This window comes from Pagrus major, chromosome 19 (genome assembly GCF_040436345.1).
Source record: "Pagrus major chromosome 19, Pma_NU_1.0".
Classification (NCBI taxonomy): domain Eukaryota; kingdom Metazoa; phylum Chordata; class Actinopteri; order Spariformes; family Sparidae; genus Pagrus; species Pagrus major.
Window position 1 is genome coordinate 15,851,531 of NC_133233.1, and position 24,902 is coordinate 15,876,432.

The 24,902-nt window shown below is 41.3% G+C and overlaps 1 protein-coding gene across 2 annotated transcripts in view; it reads left to right on the forward strand.

Moving 5' to 3' along the window:
- Positions 1-24,902, forward strand: part of stau2 (staufen double-stranded RNA binding protein 2) — an 89,098-nt gene that overhangs the window by 9,995 nt on the left and 54,201 nt on the right. For both annotated transcript variants that reach the window (XM_073488874.1, XM_073488873.1), the window contains exons 6-7: positions 12,515-12,674; positions 16,893-17,000. In XM_073488874.1, coding sequence (XP_073344975.1) covers positions 12,515-12,674; positions 16,893-17,000 — 268 coding nt within the window. The remainder of the gene's footprint in view (positions 1-12,514; positions 12,675-16,892; positions 17,001-24,902) is intronic.

A 24,902-nucleotide genomic window follows, 5' to 3' on the forward strand; every position in this document is an offset into this window, starting at 1 on the left:
GAATCAAGGAAATATTTTTGTTATCAAGAAATGTGGTTACGTCAACCGTGTGTGGACAATCCCAGACTTGCGTGTTATCATTGGAACACCTGATTCCGATGACTCAACTGGGCTCACCCAGCCATCTATCCATGGCGCTCCCATCTTTCCCCTTGCTGCTCCAATCCCAGGGGGGTGGGGGCGCCTGCATCCTGCATTCTGTCAGAGTTGGAATTTGGATAGGACTTTCCCTGTTGGAGCAAAGCAGAGCAGTCAGAAGCCGCCCACCTGCACCGGGCCCTCATTTGGTTATGACCATATACGTTGTGTCAGCTGGAAGAATAGTGGGCTGAATGACTGGGGGTGCTTTGCTCTGTGACATTTCCTCCTGTGATGATGTTGAGATACCGAGCTGGTTGTCACTGCTTTCTCTGCAGGAAACCGAGAGGAGGTTTCTGTCGCTACAATAATGTAGTGTTGACTAGTCTGGAATTGTCCACCAATAGGAGCATATATAATGAAAAAAAAAAAAAATCAACACTGTATGCCACCTGCCCAGTAGCATACAGCAGACAGACAAAGGTAGAGACTGGCCAGTGAAGGTATTCCCTAAAAGCCCACTTACATCTGGCTTTTGTCTTCAATGAGAAAGGGTCCAATCTGTGTTGATTCAGAATGTCAACTAACTGCAGTGGTCACAGGTATTTAACGGCTCCGTTCCGCTATGATGGAAACATGACACTCTGGTGGACACGTTAACTGTCACCCCTATTCCGGCGCGATGCAATGATGCGGTTTGAAGTTCTGGACGTTGGTGTGTAAATAGATTTCCATTTGTCTATGTTAGAGCAGCACTCGAACACCATTCATTTGCCGTAAGTTTGTGTAAGTGTGATTAAATCAAAAGAAGTAAAAAAGTAACCACTGTAACATTATCCGTGGCATCCATGCTGTTTTATAATGTTCCTGTTCGAACGGAGGGGCAAACTTGTTCCCTGACAATGGGAAAGGAGTTCATTGCCTATTTTTAGTGAGGTTGCCCGCGTTAAATATATACACTAATTTTGGTGTAAAAGTGGTAATAGAAGAACATTACGCTGCTGAATAAACAGAAGTTTCTCCCAAGAGTTGTTCGAGACCAAACCAGAGTAAAAAGGAGAGTGAATATCAGACTTGACTGCAGATGTATGCGTCCATGCCATCTGAATGTGTTTGGCACATTGGCCATATCAACTTTATGTGATGGTAATATGCCACTGTTGTATTATAGCTAGTTGTGCTGCCCCCAAATGGCCAACAAATCAGTTAATACAGGTTTAATGAAAAAAATCTGGGAATGAATGACCTGTTAAGGCTAGGGTTTGGAATATTAAGAAAAAACATGTGGATATCATCATCAGAATTCATAATTAAAAGTAGGATTTTTTTATAAACACTTCAGTTGGTGATTTATTGTCTTTTTGTGGCTTGATCATCAGCTTTTTTCCGTTTTATGAGCTGTTGTCTTCATGTTGTCAGTATAAATCTAGTGCCTTCTGCATGCATTGTGACCTGAAACCAATCTTAAGCCACAATGGTATTTTTCAATGAAAAACAGTACAAAAAAAACATAACATACAGATATCAGTAATGTTAAATACATGACTGTTTGCTGAGTTTGGCTTTTGAATTTTGCACATAAAGTGTTAAAATGCACTATGGCTGCATTCTAGATAAACCTTATAACTACATGGCTGTGTCCTTGTAAAATCAATGACACAAGAGCATATGCCTTAGTGACGCAGTGTGTGTATGTACATGCTCATGAAAGACATATAAAGAGACAGTTGCCATGGAAAGATACTTATCCTTGAAAAATGAATACCTTTCTCATGCCTACAGGGCATCAGAATAACACCAGACAGCAAAACCCACACACACACACACGCACACACACACACACTCAAATGAGCACGCACACATGCACAAGTGTACTTTGTCATGTACATCTCTAATTGGGCCAACCTGGCTCACTTAAAAGGCAAATCTGCCCATGAGCGCTTTTCTATATTCAAAACTTGCTCTCATCTCCTGCTATGTAGAGATATCAGATTATACTGTGAGGTCCCCTTCACACATGCCCTGGCCTTTCTTTTTCTTTTCTTTTTTTTCTTTTTGCTCACTTTCTCTCACTCAAGTTTATTTTTTGCATATAGCTTACTGTCCCTGTTGGGCTGTACAGTCCCATACTGCCTAATGGGGACACTGTGTGCTCTTGCGTCCACTCAAGCATGCCACAGATATGGTTTCTCTTATCCGCCCCATCATCACTGCTGTCCAAAAACAAAAGGGAGCTGCCAAAGCCCACAAGGTAGAAACTTCAGGGGAATAACTTTTTATTACACAAAAAATGGCAATGTATCTGCGTACATCAGTAAATCAAGATGCATCTCCTCTGATCGTTCCTAAATCACCATCGGCGACATGCCAGAACAAAGGATAATCTGTCCAAATTGTACAAATGGGTGTAAACTCATAAAGCTGTGTTTTATTGAGTGCACTGGTGGGGGTGGAGGAGTGGAATACAGGTCCAACATAAACAAATGCTCAGAATGATTTGTGCTTAACAGACTCAGTGACACAGAAGTCTGGTCTCTCCTTTCATCTCCTCTCCTCTGAGTGGAGTTTGGTGTTTGTGTATCCCTGTGTGTCCTCCTCTCCTCTTTTGCCTTGATGTATTGAATGTAAAAATGGACCTGAGAACACTACGTATGAAGCAGGTTGCATCGGTAGAAAGTCAGACGACTAGGTGGGTTTCTAAGAACTGTATATGATCTGTATGTTTGTAAAGAATACACAACATGCACTTATGCCTTTTCCCAAGAAATTCAACCGTTGTTTTTCTTTGTAGTACTCAAAATGAATTTTCTCACCACCTGGGTCGCTGTGCAGTATCATTGCTGAGCCGTCAAGAGAACGCACGCCAACTTGTCGGCACGCGCTAATCTCCTATTTCCCGGCGCATCATCTCTGCAGCATAGCAGCAATTTTATCACCTTAATCCCCTCTGTTGGCAAATCCTGGCTACTGTACCTTGACGGCTTCTCAGCACTTGCCAGAGATGCTCCGACAGTGGTTTGTGATTCAAACTCTTGGGATCACCCTTTTTTGTAAATGGCATCATTTTGCAGCTGTTGTTGTGTGTTTACGTACTTTGCCTCGGTTTCTGTAATTCTGAGAGGGAGGACAGGTTCCCTTTTCTTGGGAAACAGTTTCCTAAGTTAAACCCTTGTCACACCACAATCACTAATCAGTCTTGTGTGGTTGGATGTCTCACTGGAAGAAATTTATCACAAATATGTACTTAGTGTACTTTGGTTTGCATCATCCCAGCAGCAGACACACTGTTGGATGCCTTTCAGAGTTTACACTGCCATATTCCTGTTAGGAGGCCTGTCATCGTGCATCATTATAATACTTTACAGAGCAGGGAAAGTCAAAACAAAGTTTGTTCTGTTAAGTGATGCTGCACTTCTTCTTTGGTGGTCCTACCAGATGAGAGCCGACAAGGAAATAAGGGAATCTGAGCAACTGTATTTAACATCGTCTAATAGGTTTGTGTTGCGTTCTCAGCAAAAGAAAACCACACTTCAGCTCAAAATGAAATTACACATTTTGAGGGTGTTTCAGTGTGGTAGTTTCTTGCTTATCTGAGTTTCTGTGGCATTGTTCTCATCTGACCTTGAATGAATCAGACTAAAGAAGTAAAGAAAATTGAACCAAATGAACTAGAATGTGCCGGCTCTTAATAAATTGACTAATTAGCGGATGTTTGAGTCACTAAATTGGTTGTTTTTCCTTTTCTTTTCTTTTTTCGCCATGTCTGCTGTTCTTAGAAGATTTCAATACTTGTTTTACCTGGTTATCGATACACCCGTACCAGCTTTTCCAACAGCAAGTTGACACACCCCTTCAGTGCCCATAGGTAAGAATTAAATTCACTTGGACACTGTTGTGCTTTACACAAAGTACACTATCTTTGTTATATTTGTCTTTTAATAAAAATATACTAAAAGTCAAATGCAATCTTCAGATTTGCATTCATCACATTCAGTCTGGACCGCACAGTGATGTTGTTGCAACTAATTTCACAGGGACTGGTTGCAAGCAACTGACTGAAGGACCAAAAAAAAGGGAAGAAAATAAGTTGGAGGCTTCTTGCAAAGCAATCAAGTCAGAACAATTTGGCAATAACAAATTCATATTGTATTTTTTTAGAAAATGGCACAGAGGTGTTTTTTGTTTTTTTCATCCCGTTTTCCCTTCTTCATGACAATGAACATAAAACAGCAGGTCACAATCTAATATTCTTAATGAGGACAGCAGGGTCTGATTTTTAGACTGATCCCCAGCCAGCCGTTCTTCTCAGCCAGCCAAGTCTTAACAGTTGGCACTAGAAGGGCACGAGGGTTAAGAAGTGTTTTTTTCTTGTGCAGTGTCACATAAATGTACACATGGCGTAATTTGCTTTGCACATGCTGGCAGGTCATCTATTACTCACTGATATTTTTCTGATATTCATGCAGTGCCTGTTTTCGGTCAGATGATTAGAGAATAATGCTATTTTCCAGTGGTTGCTTTTATTGCAGCATAATGATATCAGCCATTGTTTTTTCTTCATGTAGTAACCCCATTTTGGTTTTTGTCTATAGCGTGCTACCTGTCAGTTACAGCACTTAAAGTCTATCATGGTTGGAAAAAATACTTGATGTACGGCCATGACTCGGCAATAAAGTGTGACAGGAGAGCCGGGGTCGGTTTACACGGGGCTGTGACTTCTCGTGAGCCAGGCATGGAAGCAGGACACAGAGGCAGCGCACTGATTACAGAGCTCGCACAAAGAGAGCTTTTATCTCTAGTTAAAAAATTAAACCACAACAAACAGTAAAAACAATGAGCACTGTCAGATTGGACAATTTAATTAAAATAAGTTATGAAACCTCTGTTTTATGCCCAGCGTCTGTAGGCAATTCTTGATAATTAGCTGTTGTCGGTAAAGGCAGTGATATGAGTGTAGACACCAGCTGTCTGCCACCACAGCACTTCATTACACTGAAGGGATATGAAGCGGAAATACATTGCTCCCATGACAGACTTCAAGGAAAACCTACAGAATGTAAGGTTTGGTTATACTGAATTGTAAAATGAGAGCTATTAGTGACCGGTGGAAAGTCTTGGATGGTGAGTCAACACAAAATATTGACTTTTACACATTTTACACAGTGCCATTTTACACTGATTTGATCCTTGTTGGTAACTTTGAAGATTCAAAAAGTTTTAGTCACCACAAGATTCACAATCTAATGCAACACTGCTTGTTTGAGTCAGAGCTGCCCCAGGGGGACAGCTGTGGTTTCTCACATCGCGCACACAATTTCTCATTATCACTAAACCTGTTTGTTGCCACTTTCAAACAACTTTTTCACACTTTCTCTGTCTTTCTTGGAACTGCTGAATAATAATCACCTGGAGCTAAACACTGTTTGAAGCTATGCAAACATGACCACAATTTCTAAACAATTACAATAGTTATTCTTAACGCCTGTCATCAGGTCGGATTCCGACTTATCGGGTCTTATCAAGTCATAAAATCAAAACCAGTTTTTATGGCAGATTTTCACAGCCTGAGGGAAAGAAGATGCTCTGTAGTCTGATAGTACAGTAGTGCACTAACGCAAACAAACTTTGTTTCACCATCGTCATCTTCTGTCCATAGAGGCCGCCAGAATCAACAAAAATGAAAGGTCCTTCTAGTAGCTTTAACTAACAGCATAGCTTTTGTTTCTGTACAGTTACAGTTTATTAATTATTACACTCTCATACTATAATTGACTTTGTGTCAATGTGTACACTGTTGATTGTCAGTTTAGTTGACGCTTTAAAGGCTCTTGGTGTCTCTGTGACCCACTGAAGTTGCTGTCATGGTCTTTTCAGAAGAAAGCAGAGAGTTTTTGCACTGAGAACGGCAACATTTTGTTACTACCAGGTCTCATCAGGCTCAATGGCCAACACACCACCTATGCCTTTATTATACTCCCAAACGCACAGCTGCAGAAACTGTGAAGGCTAGTTTGTCCGGAGTCCACTTGGAAGACACCTTCCACACATGCGGCAACGCCTCGTAGCTTGTGGCACGGTCACAACAAATTGGAAGTACACAAACGCCTACATCTACACCCAGTGGCGGACTCAAGATGTTTGAGTGGCCGGGGCAAAAAAATAAAAATGGTACCAGCTGTATGTGGTGGGGCTCTAATGCACAGAAAGTTGTGACATATTTATAGTGAAGAGAGGGCTGTGGCACCCTAGAGAGCACGTAATCAAATTTTCTGCACTGGAAGGGCACCTTAAAGGGCACTTTAGCGCTTTTTCCTGTTGAAACAACTTTACCGTGTCTTTCTCTGTTTCGTGTATGACATGGAAAAATATTGCTTAACAAAAGACTGACAAAGAAGTCATTTATATGAAACCACAGCTCCACCATCACACTGAATCCAATCCTCCCATGTGGATAAGTGGTTTCTGACCTCCAACAGGGTCCAAGCAACTTTGAATACAACCCCCTCCAAACATCATGACAGTTGGTGTTTTGAGCACTATGTTTACTTGACTACGTGGGCTGTTTTCTCACACCACCATGTATTTTCAACATTAGCAGTTGCGTGAGGCAGAAGAGAAGGAAAGCAATCAGTGATGGACAAAGGGAATGAAATATGGAAGTTGGGAGGGAGAGAAAACAAGTAGAGGTCTGACAGGAGATTGGAAGAAAGTGCAGCTGTTGGAGGAGTGAGCCTGTCCAAGTTATTGCATTTCCCAAATCTTTGTCACCCTTTTGCTCCCAGCGCAGCCCCGTCCCCTTTACGAGGCTCTGAGTCAGTTCTGCGTGTTTATGCGTGTGTGTGTAATCGTGGTTTAATGCATACAAGCACTTGTGTTTGCATGTGTGGCCAGTAGATGTCTTGGTGGTCAAGCTCAGTGACGCTGGGAGGCAAAGTGGGCCAGTACGCCCCCTCATTCCTGTACTGTTATTTGTCTGTGTTTGGTTGGCCCAGTTTCTCCAGTCGGCTGCTCTTTTTGGTAGTGGAGTACATATGTTTCCATCCTCAATACAAGATCTACCCACAAGTATGCATTAATTACTTAAAGGCTTTTACCAGTAGCACGCCTTTTTATCAAAACAGGACCATACAATTGAATGCTGGACCACTATTATGTAAAAAGATGTGCAACCATAATGAATTACTGTTTTCTGACTTGTTTACCCTTATAGGGCAATGGTGAATGAAATATGAGTGTTTCTCACTGATTTGTACACATCAAGAAATCAAAGTATACAGATATGAATGAAACATTTATCCAATGCCAATTTTTACACTGTTCCACCATCTTGAAAGTGGATGAGTGATGAGCTAAACTGCATTAAAATGAATATAAACATACCTGTAAAGGCCCCTTTACATTGCACCATTCTGTGCTATCCCAGACAAAAGGTGGTGATCCTATTGTGAGAAATGCTAATTTAGTCCATGTCAAAATTCATACAGTTTAAGATATTTTATCCCAATATCCAACAATGTGACTGCTATTAAGACCCTCATTTACACACCATCAGAATACACTAGACAGCTAGCATAGTGCTTCTGCTAAAAACACATTTCCCAACTTGTTCACTTTGCAAAATCTGCTTTTTATTTCGACTTGTTCTCCCTGGCTGCGATCAAGTCTCCTCTTTTTCTCAGTTTGTTTTGATTTAGAGAAGTGGCAACATCACAGCGTTTTATTGTTGCACTACATTTTTGTTTTTATTGATTTTTCTAAGTAGAGTACACCAACAAAGCACAACAGATGAGGCACAAAATCAAAGAACTCAATAACACAGACCAGACAAAATGACAGCACCATCGCACAACCAATTTTGTAGTCAATTATCAAAGCACCAGTCCAAGGCAGAAAGTGACAACAAAAAATCCAAGACTGTGCTTTAAAATGCACAAGCACACTCATTCAAAGATCACTTACACTTTAAACTACAGTGGCACTCAGTAGAGCACACAACAGTCCCCTTTTGTACTCTCTAATACATACCAGCCACTTCAATACGCCTGATTGTTAATCAAGATATATGCATTATTCTGTAAGAAATTAATTAAAATGCAGAAAAATTCCCTATTTCGCAATGTTAAAGAAAGTTAATGGGGTCTACTCTGGATCGAGACCCGTCCTCCATTTAAGTTTTGTGGAAATGCATTCAATAGGTTTTTTTGTGACCCTGCCAACCAACCAACAAACAAATCAACGGACACGGGTGAAAACGTGACCTCCTTGGTGGAGGTAATAATGTTGTTGTGCTACATCATCAAAAAATTAGATGCATGCACATGAAATGTTAATATATCACATACCTTAAGGAGTAGCCTGTTTGAAATTAAATGAATAATGAGTGGGGTCTCACTGGGGTCTCTTAACAACCACAGCTGACTTGGCAGATTAAGGAGGGCAATATATTCCATACAAAACTAAATTTGATGTGTTCTCATGGACAGAATGGCAGGTTTATGACTTAAAGGAAGTACAGCATTTGGTTTTGATCGCTGCCGTCAGTCATGGCATAAGTCTGCCAGCCAAAGCCATTGAAATCTTCACCGCTTCCTATACACTTCCATCTGAATGTCATGTGTTCAGTTACTGGCAACCGGCATTTTCAGTTGCTTCCATTGAAGCATTGCTCGCCATTTTAAGAAATGAAACAATAACCATCACTGTATATGTACTGAAAATGATGCAGGAGGTAACCATCACGTCTAAAAGTGAGCAAGCATTCAGAAAACAGTGAAAATTAAGCACAACTTACTCTATAAGGTTAAACATTGTTGGAAAATATTGTGTTTATTACATCTTACATGCAACAGTTAAGCATCATTGTTAACATTATTAGTGGATGCTCATTTTTTATAAAGCAACAGTTGGCTATAGGACATGACATTTCAGTGCAAATTACAGTATGTCAGTATGTAATTCTTATTATTAATATTATTATTAATATTAAATGTTAACATTATTTAAAAAATGGTGGCGGAGGGTAGTAATAGTTTAATCAACTAGTCGACTAATCGCGCACATCCCTGATGGATCTAGTGGCACTACCTGCTGCTGTGAATGAAAAGATGCTGCAAAATGATGAAAATGTCAAGATAATCTGCTCGCTCAGCTTAGGAACAAGTATACCACATACAGTGAGAAAGTGTGAGCTGTTTTCAGAAGGGAAATAGTTTTCGATGCCACAGGAGAAAATAGTTTCCAGCCCAAATGTCACCCTGTCATTCTGTAATAATTGCAATACCATATCTCCCGTTTCCCAGTAGGACTGCGTGTGGGCTCACCTTTGAATGTCTCTGTGTGTCTGTGTGTCTTCACGCACGAGTCTTTGAATGATTAAGATGAATCAGTAACCTTGAGTAATGTGGCCCACATGAAAGAGAGCTGCAGGGAAGCCTCTGATCTCAAAGTTCCATTTATTACTCACGACTAAAAACTGATGAGTTATCATTTGATTGAGTTGTGGTATTCCCAGCAGATGCACCAAACACACACTCACATCATCAGACAGACACGGTGTTGTTTTTTTCTTTTTTCCCTTGCAGCAGTGTCCACACCCTCCCTACAGGTGTCCTGGTCCAGTTCCCTCTCTGTAGTAATAATAACAAAAATAATAATTGATAACACAGTCCAGGCATATCCAGCCAGCATGTGCTGATTTTTGTACTGGCCACAGAGCGCTGACGTGATTTTCCCTGCCTTTTTTTTATCAGCACGATTTTGATGTGTGTGCGTGTGCTCGCCTGTGCTCTTGGCTGCCTCGCTTGTGTGTAAGCCACTACTTTCCCACGTTGTGGAGTAGGGTCTCCCACAGGCCTCCCTCCATGTCCCCCTCTCTCTTCTCTTTTTCTTTACTTCCCTCTCTCTCCCCTTCAGTCTCCCTCCTCCTCTCTCTTTCTTATCCTTCTCTCTCTCTCCTCCTCTCTGCACCTGTACTCGGCGCTCCAGCCCCAGCTGCTCCCATCTCAGCTCAGCGCTGTTGGCTGGAGCCCATGTTGCACTTGGCATGTCCTCTGAGACCCTGGGGCCACACTTGACGTGCGAGGGCCAGGCAGGCCCCCGCCCAGGCAAGGCTCCCGTGGCCAGGAGGAGCTGAGAGCAGACGGATGAGAGGAGGGCTGTGGGCTGGAGGAAGACCTGCCGAATTTCTGGGAGTAAAACGCTGACTCATTGTTAGGCCTGCTGAGCAGGAGATTGAGGAAGACGTAAGAGGAAGAGGGGAGGAGATATTAAAAAAAGGAACAGATGTGCTGTTAAAGCAACTTTACGCAACTTTTAAAGCGAATCTTGAGAAAGACGAATACCAACACTTGGAAAACCCAAGCGTTGGTATTTGAGGACCCGGGAATGTGACTCAACGAGCAGCTTTCTCCAGTCACACTGTGTTGCTTTAAGACTTACTGTTAGTAAAGAGTCAGATTCTGGGCAACTTAGTCCACTTGAAGGTTGATTCCAGTTTATTTCAACTTGGGTCTTATTTTCAGAGTTTTTGCCATGATTTCTATCAGTTGTGATAACGCTGTACTCATCAAAGTAACTCCTGAGATCCAGGAACATGGGGACAATGCTACAAGATCTCGTTTAGATTAGGACTGCCCTAAGGAACCATAAGGTTCAATTTGGCCCACAAAATATTTGTAGTGAAAGAAACATTTAAAGATATAATATGTAGAAATTCACACATCACTACTTCTGGGATAGGGAAATAGGTGAACCAACTAAACCTAACATGAATACAACTTTAAAATGTTACCTCATCTGTGAACATTTGTGCCTGAGTCACATCAAATTATAACAAGGAAAGCGATCATTTGTGTTTATTGGGATCACACACGCAGTTTTTATCCATCCCAAACAGCCAGATTACTTTACTGTACATTAGCCATGAGCTAACGATAGCGAACAGCATTGTCAGGTTGGTAAACGTTAGTAATCCCAAAAGTTACGAAGTAATCTCTGAGCTATCCTCCCATCTGTAAACGGCTCCAGAGCAGGGCAGAATCCAATGTGACTCCCGGTGTTTATTCTCCAGAGGGTCAGGCTCTTCACCTGAATCTTTTGCCAGCTCCTAGCAGCTGAGCAGCGGCTCTGCACCATTGATACAGAGCCACCTAGTGGCAGAAGAGACATATTGTACTTTTAATGTTTTTTTGTTTTTTTTTCTCGTTAATGTTGTTTCATTATTTGAGGTAAAAACGCTTAGGATCCCAAATTATTCGTTATTTTTCATAATATGAGCATGGTGGTGAGAGGGACACTGGGCACAAAGTCAGTCACTTAAAGCAAAGTCGGAACTCTAGGACCGTTAAGTTTTGGTTATGAACTTTCAAGGGAAAAAGTTTGAACACCCCTGGTTCAGATGCTGAAATGGGTTCTACGTAAGCCAACAATTCAGCCAAATCATCCGGTGGTAAAATCGAAAGTGAGTCAGTCTGTAAAGTCTGAGGGATGTTCACAGTGGGTAGTTTGGCTCAAAATTATACTGTCGCTCTTGTTTTCTCTTTCACTTTTGGGCTTTGAAATTTGCATGTCTGCCCAAATTCCTATCAAGTATTAAATCTCACATCTCACGGCTGCGGCTGTGCCAAGTAGGATGTTTTGCTATAGCAGTATACACAGCTGCATTTCTGAAAAGCTTGTTTTAATTTTCTTCTAAATTTCACAAACTATTGATTTTCATTGTCTCATTAAAAGCCCAGTGCCTTAATCACACATGAAAATATTTAAAATGTTTTGGCACCAGACTCCATTCAGGATTTCATAAATCTCAGCTGCTGCTGCTGCTGCTATCCATTTGCGTCTACTACATGTTTCCTGGATGTCCTTCTGAATGTAAGAGTAGTCTGGCAGAGAAGAACGAGTACAGGGAGACGGATATTAAAAAAGTTTGGATTACCCTCTCCTCTTGTTAGCTTTCCCACTATTTCTCTTTCCTTGTCCTCGATCCGGCAGACATTCTCAGCCCTTCTCCCCCTGACCCAGGAGGGGGTATCACACACGCGGACTCGCAGACCTCTAAATCTACTCGGTGACAGCTCAGTCCCGCTCTGTCAGGGCCCAAAGAAAGAGAGGAAAATCTATGTTCGGGGCCAGAAGAAAGAGCAGAGGATATATATGTCCCTGTGCTTTGTTTGGCATCCCTGAGCTCAGATTCAATAGCAAGACATTAGTCAAGTGGTTGGCCAACAGTCTATTGTGTAGTAATTGACCCTGATGAAGTGGTGGGCCTTTAATTTGGGAACGGTGTAAACGGTGTGAATTGATATCTTGGCTTATAAACTCTGAGCCTCTCTCTTCCCTTGCTTTTTGTATATATGTCATATATTTTTATTTTAATATATCAAATAAACCAAAACATTAACATTCCCTTTTTCCCTGCTGTTGCTTTGTTCATTTCCAGGTACCATTATCCTGTTCCTAAGATCTTCTATGTGCAGCTGTCTGTGGGGAGTCATGAGTTCATCGGAGAGGGACGCACCCGCCAAGCAGCCAGACACAGCGCTGCCATGAAGGCCCTCCAAGCCCTGCGCAATGAACCCATCCCTGAACGGCCACCACAGGTAAACACAAGCACTTATAAACAGAAAGGCTTACCGTTAGTTGTTTAACAAGCACTTGGCCGCTTCCCCTCCGAGAATACTTGTCCTTTAAGTACATATTCAGTGTTCCACTCCCTTTGGACCCTTCATCCATACTCAACAAGTAGCCACTCATGTCATGCATGGAGCTACATATTAACATAGTCTGAGTAGTCTTGACTTGTACTCAACATTAGGGCATGCAACCAACCATTTCTTCATGATTTGAATATTTTGTTGATTAATCTATTGATCACTTGGCCTGTAAAATGTTAAAGATATTCAGTTCTCACGTAAGACAAATTTTTTTTTTAAATCTTACATGATCATAGGGAAGATTTTAAGGTCTGTTGTGACATTTTTCCTTGAAAATAGCTTTAAATTACTTAAACAATGAAGCGTTTTGTTGCAGATTAATTTTCATTATACATGTACGAATGTGGAAACTGTCTGCACGTGTTTGCCCCTTGTGAAACCTCCAGCCCACGCACAAAGCTGTTTTCCTTCCAACCTGACGTCCTGTCATTCATTCTGTCCATAAAAGGTCACTCCACTCTCCACTTAAATTGTCCTCCAATCACTGCAACCTCATCCCTTCAGCACTTCAGTCCCCTTCCGACTGCTTTCACGCCACATGCCTGTTCTCTACCCCCGCCCCTCCTACTTGAAACACTCTTCCCTTAATGAAATGTCAAAGGATTTGTGCTGCTGATCTGTTGATGCTCTCCCCAGAGGCTCTATTAAAAGTGTTACAGTGTTTTTTTTTTGCAGATACTAAGATGAATGCATAACCAGATTGAATCCAAATCCACCTCAGCTCTAATTACTCTAATGCAGTCCCCACAGTTTAGTTTGCACCTGGCAGGAGTGCATATTCTCCTCATTTTGTCTTTCTTCATTTTCACCTACTCCCAATGTCACTGTACCTTTCCAGAGAGTTTCCCCTCAGGCATGGCTGTTAACTGTTGTTATCATCTCCCACCGGAAATCAAATTACCCCATATCCTCACGGCCTGGCATCGCTGATGGTTATTCAAAACGCTTTGGCTCCTCTCACCTGCCTGACTCGCTGTCTTGTGGCGTCAACCTCCATAAATGTGCTCTTTGTTTGCTGCTGCTTCTGAGTCTTGCTTTACAAATTGAGGCACATTGTGTCTGCAGTATATGTTTGTCTTTCTGTCTCCACGCGAGTGTGTGCGCTCTTGCTCGTGTAAATGTGTGGACGCCCTCAGGCTAAAGGTGTTCCTTGTCACTGCGCTGTCAAACCCTTATTTTCAGGAAGACAGCAGGTAAATGTGGGTGATGCTCTAATTGTCTTGTGTTTTTACACTGGTAGAGCAACAATATGTAACCCTAGGAAACACGAAAAACGTAACCCAACTTTACATGACTTCAGGCAATAAAGATTATATAATGAAACTGCTGACTAACTCGTAAATCCATATCAGTTGGTTTCGATGTTAGTGATACTATTTGAATTAGGGTAATTAGGATATCTGATATCAAACAAGTGCACTTCCAGGAAGATATATTTAAATCTGTAACCTTTATAATAAGGTTTTTTTATGTTAGTTTGTCTATTGGGAGCCCCTTCTTCCCATCATTTGATCTAGAATCCTTTCGCCCTCTTGCTAAATCAATTGCCCATGAGCACGGTTGTGAATGTGAAGCCCTCTGTTCGCCCACAGTCATTGTTCATTCACAGCAGCTCCTTCAGGGTCAGAGTAAATGTCTCAAAGCGTAATATGGGTTCCTCGCCTGCTTACGCTTTTCCCAGAACTCTCTGTCCAGTACTCCAGTGGAAGTCAGATTTAGCCCTCTATTTGTCTTTGTCACAGGAAGGTTGCGTATCTGCTTGGTCATTCAGTTTGCACGCTAATGCACTCCCACAGTCACATGCAGATGCTTACACCCCGGCAGCTTGTTAACGCAGCCTTGAGAGGGGATTCACACTATTAATCACACACATCACCGATAGTGGCAGAAGGGGAGTATAACCATGAAAACCATGAATACATATGAGAGTTCTAATGAAACAGTTCAGTGTAAAACAATGGATGATTTCCCTTTTGACTCACCTCACCAGAGGATACGTGTCTCACCACAAAACACAAAGCACACACATGTACATACCTCGCCCATGTGAGGTCTTTTGCCCGGTGCGGTAGGTGTGCATCGCACCACGTGACCGCTTTTCCTGTGAAATCCAAGAGATCTCGCAGTATGAATCATGCATCGTATCGGGTCGCACAATGAGGCACGAGAAGGGAAGAAGCCCAAAGGGAAAGACCGCAGCCATTCAGACTTAATCAGACAAAGAGGTGGACATGAGAAGATAAAGATCGAGACAGCACTCTGCCTTCCCATAGACAATTGGCACCAAAAAGGTCCTCATTGTATGGCTGATGATACGATCTCTGTGGCGTGAACTAGGTTTCTTTATGAGTAGAAGGGACCAATGGCCGGACTATTCAAAAGTAAATGGATATCAGTTCCAAAATATTCAGTCTGCCTGGTCCATATTTAAACAACTAACTTAGTAATTAAAAACACAACCCAGGGCTCAAACCTGAGTCATCTGGTTCTAAGTCCAGAATTACTTCATAGATTCATGGGCGTCAAATTTTGCGGATTGAGGAAAAAATGTCTTAAAATTTTTAACATAGCAATGTTCTTATGTCTGTCATGATTAAAAGAAAATGTGTGATTATCCCAGTGAAACCTGCTGGTGCTTTCCACTGACTATCTTCAATCATTTTTGGTGGATCAGCTCAGTGTTTCAGAGACAGTTCATGATATTCACAAACAATAATTTGACTATCTTGGAACAGAGAGCTAATAAACAAATATTCTCATATTTAATGGACCACCCCTTTTTAGAGACCTTCCTGTACAGACAGAGGACCACCAGTCATGTCCTGGAATACTGAGTTCCCAATCCCATATCAGATAAGGATCCTAGCCAGAAAACAGGCAGGCTTCTCGTTGCAGCAGCTTGGCCGACATCCATCCTGTAGGCGTCTTATTCTTGGGTTGATATATTACACAGTTTTGGGGTCACACTTTAGTAGTTTTTCATACTTGTAATCAGACGAAAGATACATTTCCATTTCCTTCCATCCGTTATGAAAATCTTTCTTTAAACTCGAACATTTGCCTCTGATCAGTAAATCAACTAAAAGGAAACATGGGATCTGACTATTGCTCCAACTTAATAACAGAAATATCCGCACATGAAAGAACATTGTAGGCCTCAAGCACGTTGTGTTCTCTACAACTGAACTGAATATACTTCATTCATCTCTTGTGTGATTCATTATTGCTTTGGCCCAGCCTGTTATGGCAAGATCATCTTACATCTTCAGTCTGTTTCAGCCCAATAGGCGAGCTTTGGCGATGCCATTTCAAACGAGTTAGCATCTTTAATGTAGCCATTTCCACAGATATAATGTTAGTTTATATTTAGATGGGTCAACACTTCTCATTTGAGTTTACCAAACCAGTAATGCTAGTTATATGAGCCAGCCTAACCTTAAAAATGTATTTTTTATCAAATGTTAGTGTGTCCTTGGACACTTTTTGGGTAAAATTCTATTAAAATTTCATTTTAAATACTTACATGAATGATCCTGTAATGTTTGAAGATGATTAATACTTTCCTAACTGAGTAAAGTTTTAAGTCTTTTCTTTAGTTTTGTCTTTACCAGAGTCATGCTTAACCGCGCGCAAGGCTTGTCCTAAGTCAGACACCCTTATCACCTCGTGGAAAACATGGAGTGTTGCTGGTTTTATGGGGGTATTAAGTTTGTCTGCCAAATCAGCATCAATGCCGTCAGCACATCTGAGAACATGCTTCCATCTTTCAAACAAGATAATGTGCTTCAGCAACTTCAAAATATTCAGTGTAGGTTCAAGCAGCGCAGGGGGAAAAAAAGGACGCATTTTAAATGGGGAAAGTGCGTCGCCCATGTGTAGTTTAAGTATTCTTACTGCTTTCTCTTATCAAAGTCACTTTTGTTTAATCATTAGACCTGTAAATGTTCACTGATTTATAGATAAGCCATTAATTAAACTAGTTTTACAGAACAATAGACTATTTGGAAACCTTTAACCTACAAGTGGCACTATATAGAGCACAAACATTCAGTAATGTCCACTTCAACCATTTTGACCCTTTGATTTTTTTTCCTTCTTTTCCAGAGCCCAGAAGAAAAAGCGGAGACTGAGGAAGGCAGTGATGCCAGCAAATCAGAGATCAGCCTGGTCTATGAAATTGCCCTTAAGAGGAACTTATCTGTCAATTTTGAGGTGAGGAAACCATGACCATGGGTTAAAACATTGTCATCAAACGGCCACAAAATTTGGTCATATGACACCATTATTCATGTTCCTGGAAGAATTCACTGAATGAATGAAGATAAGACAGATATGGGGTGTATGAGTAGTCATGATGTATTATGAGGTTGTCATAATGTTGTAAGAATTACAAGAACTTAAAAACTAATCACACTGATACTCTGTCCCCTAGTGATATCTAAGGATATTAAGAGATTAAGGATGTGCCCTAGGGACATGTGTGTTTACCCAGTTTTGCCTAATTTTCCTTCAATGAGCTCACTTATCGTAAAAAGCGTCAAAAGAACGTGCGCACAGGAAGTTTTAGATAGATCACTGCCTTTTAAGGCTTGTGGAAATTCTCATGGTGTTAAGTTCAAAGTGTTTCTGGATTGACGTAGGACATTGGTATGGGTCGTGGTGGTGTGGTCTCATTGACTGGCGGTGACTCAGCTGATAAGGGGCTGATTTGTTTTCCTGTAGTCATCAGCCTTTTGTACAGTCCTGCAAAACAAAATAAAGAGAACTCATATTTATCAAGCAGACCTAAGCCTGTATTTAACAAATGAGGTTCAAGGTTCCATGTGATTTATTTGTCATTATACGACACAGGGTTGCATAACAAAATGAAAGGTTGTGACTGCTTCATGCTACATACTGTGGGCAGAACAGTCTGATTTCCTGTTGCTGAGCCCTCTTTTTATTTCTCTCTTTACATTAGCCAGGAGCAGCCTTAAATCCAGGCTGGATTAGTATGTTTTTTTTAGTATGCAGAGTCTGATAAAACTTTTATTTCTGCACTTTTTGAAGACATCACATATGAGTTGCTAGATTAATAAATTAAACCTGTACAATTTAATGCAATCAAATAGATGAGCCCAATAAATCACAAGGTCTGTGACACAATTTCAACAAAAATGTTGTTGAAAATATATATATATATGTGTATATATATATATATATATAATATAATATAATGTATATGTATGTGCATATATGTATATATATATGTATATGTATGTGCATATATGTATATATATGTATATGTATCTGTGTGTATGTGTGTGTGTGTGTGTGTGTGTATATATGTGTATGTATATATGTATATATATATATGTATATATATATGTATATATATGTATGTGTATGTATATATATATGTATATATGTATATATATGTATATATGTATATATATGTATATATGTATATATATGTATATATATGTATATATGTATATATATGTATATATATGTATATATATGTATATATATGTATATATGTATATATATATGTATATATGTATATATATGTATATATGTATATATATATGTATATATATATATGTATATATGTATATATGTATATATATGTATATATGTATATGTATATATGTATATGTATATATATATATGTATGTATATGTATATGTGTATGTATGTATATGTATATGTGTATATATATATATATATATATATATATTCTCTCTCTATATATGTATGTGTATATATGTATATAAACAAAATTTGTCAGTAATTCAACATGACGTGAACCTTGGAGTCTGGGCAAGAATTCAAAGTTAAACTTTGTGGGCTTGAGCAGGTGCTTGCCTCCACTTAACAACCAATATAAGCTTGTAATGATGAACTCAGTAAAGATATGAAGGCATAGGAAATTAAATGAGTTGAGAATGAATCTGCAATTATATGTACCTAAAAAAAACTGTAACATTACATTTTGTTTTCTTGCATACACACCACCCCTCAGAGAAACCTTAAAGGGTGCTGTGTAGTTTTGGAGAAGAAATTCAAGCTCAGAGTTTAATATTATATTAATGAAGCAATAGTACAAACTCATAACTGAATAAACAAGCTGTTCTCAGAGGAAAATAAGGTCCCCAGAACACTGTTCGTAGCTAGGAAGTTGGCAGGGTCCGCCACATATAAACAAAGTAAAACAGTATGAAATTGTGTTGTCATTTATGGTCAGTTTGTGTATTCAGTTTATTCAGTCATGAAAACAAAGAGAGTTTGTTTAGGCATAAAAATCAGCCAGTGAAGATCTTTCTCTCCTGGTAAAAAATCCTTACTTAAAACTACACAGTGCACCTTTAATGTCTTTATTCTCTCACACATATTACATCAATTTCACCTTAATGTGCTGTGTTAATTGCCCTGCATAGTCTGCAGTATTACGACTGAATCAAATAAGAAAAAGTCAAAATTCAGACTCTGCCTTTAACATTGGTTATGTTGGTTTCTAACCACAGGGTGCTGTTGAGAATCAGACGGAGAGTAATCTTGTCATCCTCCCTTTAACAGCTCCTGATGAGAATCATTGAGGCAATCAATACAGAACTATTGACATGAAAATACAAGTCCAGCTGCTCAATGTCAAGCATCAAATTACGTCAATTTCAGTGCATTACATGAAAAGTATTTCCAGCTGGAGATTGTCAGACTAAACGAACTTCAGTTCAATTCTTGACCAGCAGCACATCTTCAACTCTCTCACATGTGAGTTATTTGTCACACACCTGCAGCTGACTGTGACTGAATTGTTTTACTCCACCATTTCCGAACCAATCAATCACTGTCATCTGCTGAGCCAAGTCTTGCAAATCCTAACAGCATCTAATCTTTTATAATCAAAAAATGTTTTAAGCTGTGTAAAAAGAGAACCCCTGCTTTTTTTGTATAAGTGTATAAATTTCTTAAAACTTGAGCAAAGGCAGTCATCAGATCAGTGGAAGTGGTCAGCTGCAGCAACTCCTGAAGTGTGTGTGATGTTGATATTGAAACCCCAGGGCTTTGTGGATTCTTTGGGATTTTCCTTTTCACGTCAGTACATTCTTAGTCAGTTTAACACCCAGCATGTAGTGACCATTTGAGGAAATGAATCTAAAGCCACCTTTGCACTTCTGTTTGTTTTGCTACGGTGGTTTCTGTTTGGTAAGAACATATTCGTATTGACAGCTGCCTCTGAGAAAAGCTTTTCGCGGCAGAGGGTTGGCGACCTTGAGAAACTCAGCTGGGAGCTGCCCCGTGCTGCTACAATCTCCCACTGGATAAGATGAGGGTTAACTGCCTTGCTCAAGCTTTTAGATTTTCCTAGGAAGATTCCTCTGGACCTTACAGGGAATTTTACCATTTCTCTCTAACTTTTTCTAAATCCACAATGCCGTCTACTCTGTCCTTACATGACCTGCTTGATCCGTTCCCCTTGGCTTTCATCAAATCTCAGCTGACTCATCCAATATTCACTCCCTGATCTCCCGCCTCTTCTTCTACTGCACTCTGCAAGGTGCCAAAAACAAGGGAGGCTCAGTTTACTCTGCGTGCCCCCTCCCTTCCTCCACAGAATCCCTGCCTTCCACCTCTCCTACCATCACTCCCAAAAATCACACAGAGGGCTGTTGCGTGTTGAGGCTAGGGGGACAGGCGGATAGCGGTGAGAGGAAATAAGGGGCGAGGATGGAAGGGAAGGAGACTCCTCTCAGTCTGTTGACTTTGCTTGCTAATGAAAGTTTACACAACATTGGAAAAATTGATCATCCAATCCTCCCCTTCTTTGTTCGAAAAATGTGTTCATCAGAGCATGACATGGCGATCCTTCCTGGAACTGCTATTAATAATTTCAGCCAGCTAAATCTGGATTGATGTGATTCATCAACTGACATGTCACTGTCAGCAATTACTTTCATTTTCAGTCCTTCCAAATTGGAAGCTGACAGCGGCGGTTTTTAGGAGCAGACCACAACCACATTCCTCAACTTCTTCCCTCTTCTGCTCACTGTCACTCTGGAGACTGGCTGTTCATTACTGCTGTCTGATGGGCAGTAAATCAGTAACCTCTCTCCACTTTGTCTTTCTTTCACTGCCTATCTACACTTGATATTCTTTGACGATTGCACAAGTTGTGATTCGTGTTTGGCCTTTTCTGTGCTGTAAATGGATTTAAAGTAAGAGAACGAGACTTTGGAGAGCGGACTGACAGATTTGTTCCCCTGTCAGTTGACTACATTTGTTCTCCCTTGTGCCATATCAAACCAAACTGTCCGAAGGCCAGGCTGTGTTGAGGCAATTATCGTCTCCCTCTCATGGCATAACATACCTTTCTCTCCCCCTCATACTCCTGACGGCTCTCCAGCAGATTGACTTTCATCCTCAATCAGTGCGTTGCATGTAATCTGCTCTCACACTGCCACTACACTGTGGCTAGAGACCAAGTGTAAATTACTGATGTCTCTGTGGGTCTTCTCTTGCCCACTGGGACCATTACATTATAACTCATTACACAAAGTTTGGCCTGCCGTGTCACATCCCCTTTACCGTGTCTTCTTTGATGCGCCGAGAAGAAACGACACACTCCCACACCCGCACTAACAGGCGATCTCTTAAACTCACACACACATGCACCCTACACAAAACCAGAACGGTCATGTCTCATGTGAACGCCTTTCACAAGCGGCCATGTTTTCACATCATCTCATCCCTGCCCTCACCGGGGCATGAAATTACCCGTGAGTCACTGCTTGCGAGTGTCTGCTTTCCCATCCCTCTGCAACGATGAGGGTCGCCGCCACCCTGAGAGCCAGTTGGCTCATTTAATCCCCCCGTCAGGCAATATCAAACAGATGTCAGCATCAAAGAGGAACCAATCTATAAATCACAGCTTGTGTGTTGGATCAGAGGCTCCCTTTCCAAGGAGGACACAAGAGAAGAGGGTCCGAGCCAAGAACCACCCATCTTACAAGAAGCAGCTTCCTTCAGGGCTTGTCCATCCACCGCTCGTCACAAAAGAGCCTTTCTTCCCTCTACCAGTCCCCGCCATTGTCCTATCCTGCTCCCATAGCCTCCTCTTCCAGAGTACCTGAGGTCTTGCATGCACGGATCCTCCCGACTGCTCAGGGTATTGATGTCACGATGAGAAGCCGAAGAGAAGGCCTCCCATGTTAGAGAAAAGATGAGATGAGGAGACAAGAGGAGAAGGGGATCGGGGGGAAAAAAATCAACATTGAATTACCGAGTGTTTCCTGCGTACAACCTGATCCTTGTAATCAGGTGGTAGACGGGTGTGTTTGTGTGTTTGTTTGCATGTATGTGTGTGTGGGTGTGCGTGTAAATGAATGGAAGTGCTGAAATCCCATCGGTGTGGCGCAGATCCCGTGTCGTCTGCCAGGAGACTGACTGCAACTCGTCTGCCGCCGTCCCGCGCCAAGAGTGTGTGACATGAGTGCACAGACACACACTTGGTATCGCACTCTTTGTTGACTACACCATATATCTATACAGGCCATGTTTATTTTTCTGCTTCCTCTCAGTGACTGCATGTTCTCACTTTAGACAGCACAAGGGAATCTCATCAGTGCAACACTTCATCCCATCCAGTCCATCACTCATTCTACCGTATCCTTACAAGTGTTTAGGATGATCAGAAAGGAAAGCAGACAAGTTTAAAAGCCCAAAACCAAACAGCATTGATTTAGTAACAACAATGTGCACCAAACGACATCGCAGCAACCAAGTGCATTTACAAGTTTGTACAAAATAACGGCATTAGTAGGAACTGCAACATTAAATAGGAGAGGTCGCATCACAATCAGTGCGTTTACAGGACGGATGTAACACCAGAGAGCATCTCTCTCTGCAGAGCATGTGTGATTGACAGTTGATGGGAGGGGAAGAGAGAGGGCACATTATCCACTAGTTAATTGGTCATGGATGTTCTCATTCTCTCGGACGGATACAAAAATAAAAGTAGCCTATTAAATGTTAAGCTGTACCTGGGTGGCTCGCCCAAGTAAAACATGTGTGGGACACACTGAAGATACAGTTTTTAGATCATAATCTAAAAGTTTTGTTGCACGTTGCACAGCCCTATTCCTTTCAAGTTCACTTACTAACACATTATATGTTGATTGTTAACAAAAACAGTGTAAAAGTGTAAAATCTAATTCTGCCGTATTACACGGAGGTCTGAGCTGGACTGTTTCTTGACTGGGACCAGTAAATATCCGCTGGTTGCCTGACAGACAAACAGTGACATTAAACAGAGGTTTGTGGTCTGAATCAAACTAGGAACGTTGTGGTCACCCAACAGGATGCAAATATTTTTATTTCTCGGTCAGTTTACCATCTTGCTCAACCACATAAGCTGAATGGTTACACATGTTTAGAAGAGCCTGTGATGGACCCGGAATGAGTGAGTGAGTGAGTACAGCTACAGAACTGAGGACAGCTGAAGAGGCTTCCCATCCTGCACATCAGAGACGACAATTGCCTCTTCATTCTGCTAATAGCTCGCCTTTTTTTGGCTCTAAGTGACATAATCTTAGCTGACCAGTGGCCGGTTACGTGTAGTGTCATCATCAACACCGTCGACACAAAGGAAAAGGGTCAAGAATGGGATGCATCTAGTCCCACTGAATGTTGTAATGCACAAGAAGCTGCCATGTTACATTTCCTTTTTCTGGTGATGAGCGAGACCAGAGCAGATCCCCTGGGTGGGAGTGTGTTTGGCTGTTGGAGCTTGGAGAGCTACATGTAGTGCTCCAAGGTTTCCCTACATTGCACTCGTTCTTACATATACTTAAAGTCATTGTGCAGGAATGCTGACAGGATAACAGGTACATTGACAGCAAACACGAGGCCAGTGTCAGCCATGTTAAGAAGTGTGTCCTGCAGTTAGTTGACTATGAAGAAATGTAAATATATCCTTATTATTTTGCCTTTTGACTTGAGCAATTTAATGATTTAAACCACTCCATGTACATTATATGTTTCAGCAGTGATTGTTATAGGAGTTAATGGCATCATTTTATAGTTTTTATGTCTGTTTTATCTGGTTTTTATGCACCAGACCTGCATTGTCATTTTTCGTGTTTATTAAACAAGACACAAGTTTGTCTGGGTAAAGTTATGTAGTAGAGAAGGAGGGGTGTGCACACATTATCCTTTGTTCTCCTCAAGGCCTGGTATTAGTCTGTGTTGATGTGTGAAGCATTTGAGGAATGCTCAAGGTTCCGCTTATCAGTTTAATCTGTTTTATCGGTCGCTGGGTTCAAATTAACTGTTTCTTGATTGCATCTGATTGCTACAATTTGTGCTGTCTGCACCACAAATTGAGCTCAAATAAAGGAGAGCAGGAGCAAGAGAGAGAGAGAGACAGAGAGAGAGAGAGAGGAGGGTGGGTTGGGGGGTTTGAGAAAGTACATTTACAGACAGCAGCTAGAGGGAGAGCGAGCGATGGAGAAAGTCAGTGAGCTATGAATCGAAAAAGGCGTCCGCATCAGCCAAACATGTACTGTTGGACTCAGTAAGTGTGTGAAACCTAATTCTTCCTCCAGCGTGTTTTCCTAAATAAGGTTGGGGAGAACCCCACCTGCTACACACACACAGACACACACACATATACACGCACTCACACACTGTTCTCGGACTTCACAGGAAGTAGATGTGATTGCAGAAGCATGACCTAACGCCAGCCGGTGTTTGTTTTAGGTCTCCCAGGTGACCAGAGGCTAGAGGAAGGAAACTGAGCCCTCAACACTAGAGACTGTCATCTAGGAACATGTTCCTCTTCATGTGTGTGCTTGGACGTCAGTCTGTGTGTGTGTGTGTGTGTGTGTGTGCTTTGTATATGAATAACACACACATATGGGTGGGTAGCGCTGTGACCATCGAGAACAGATGTTTCGGACCACCTGGTGTAGCTGTTTGCAGAGTACGCTGCACACACTCCCTCACACATATCATGCAAAAACGCTCAGTTTTCGGTCTTCTGTACTAATGTGTCTGTCCGTGCAACAGCCCTGGTATAAGACAAATGTAACTTGACGTTTCATTTCCATAAGTTTCTCATTTCCAACCTGTCCA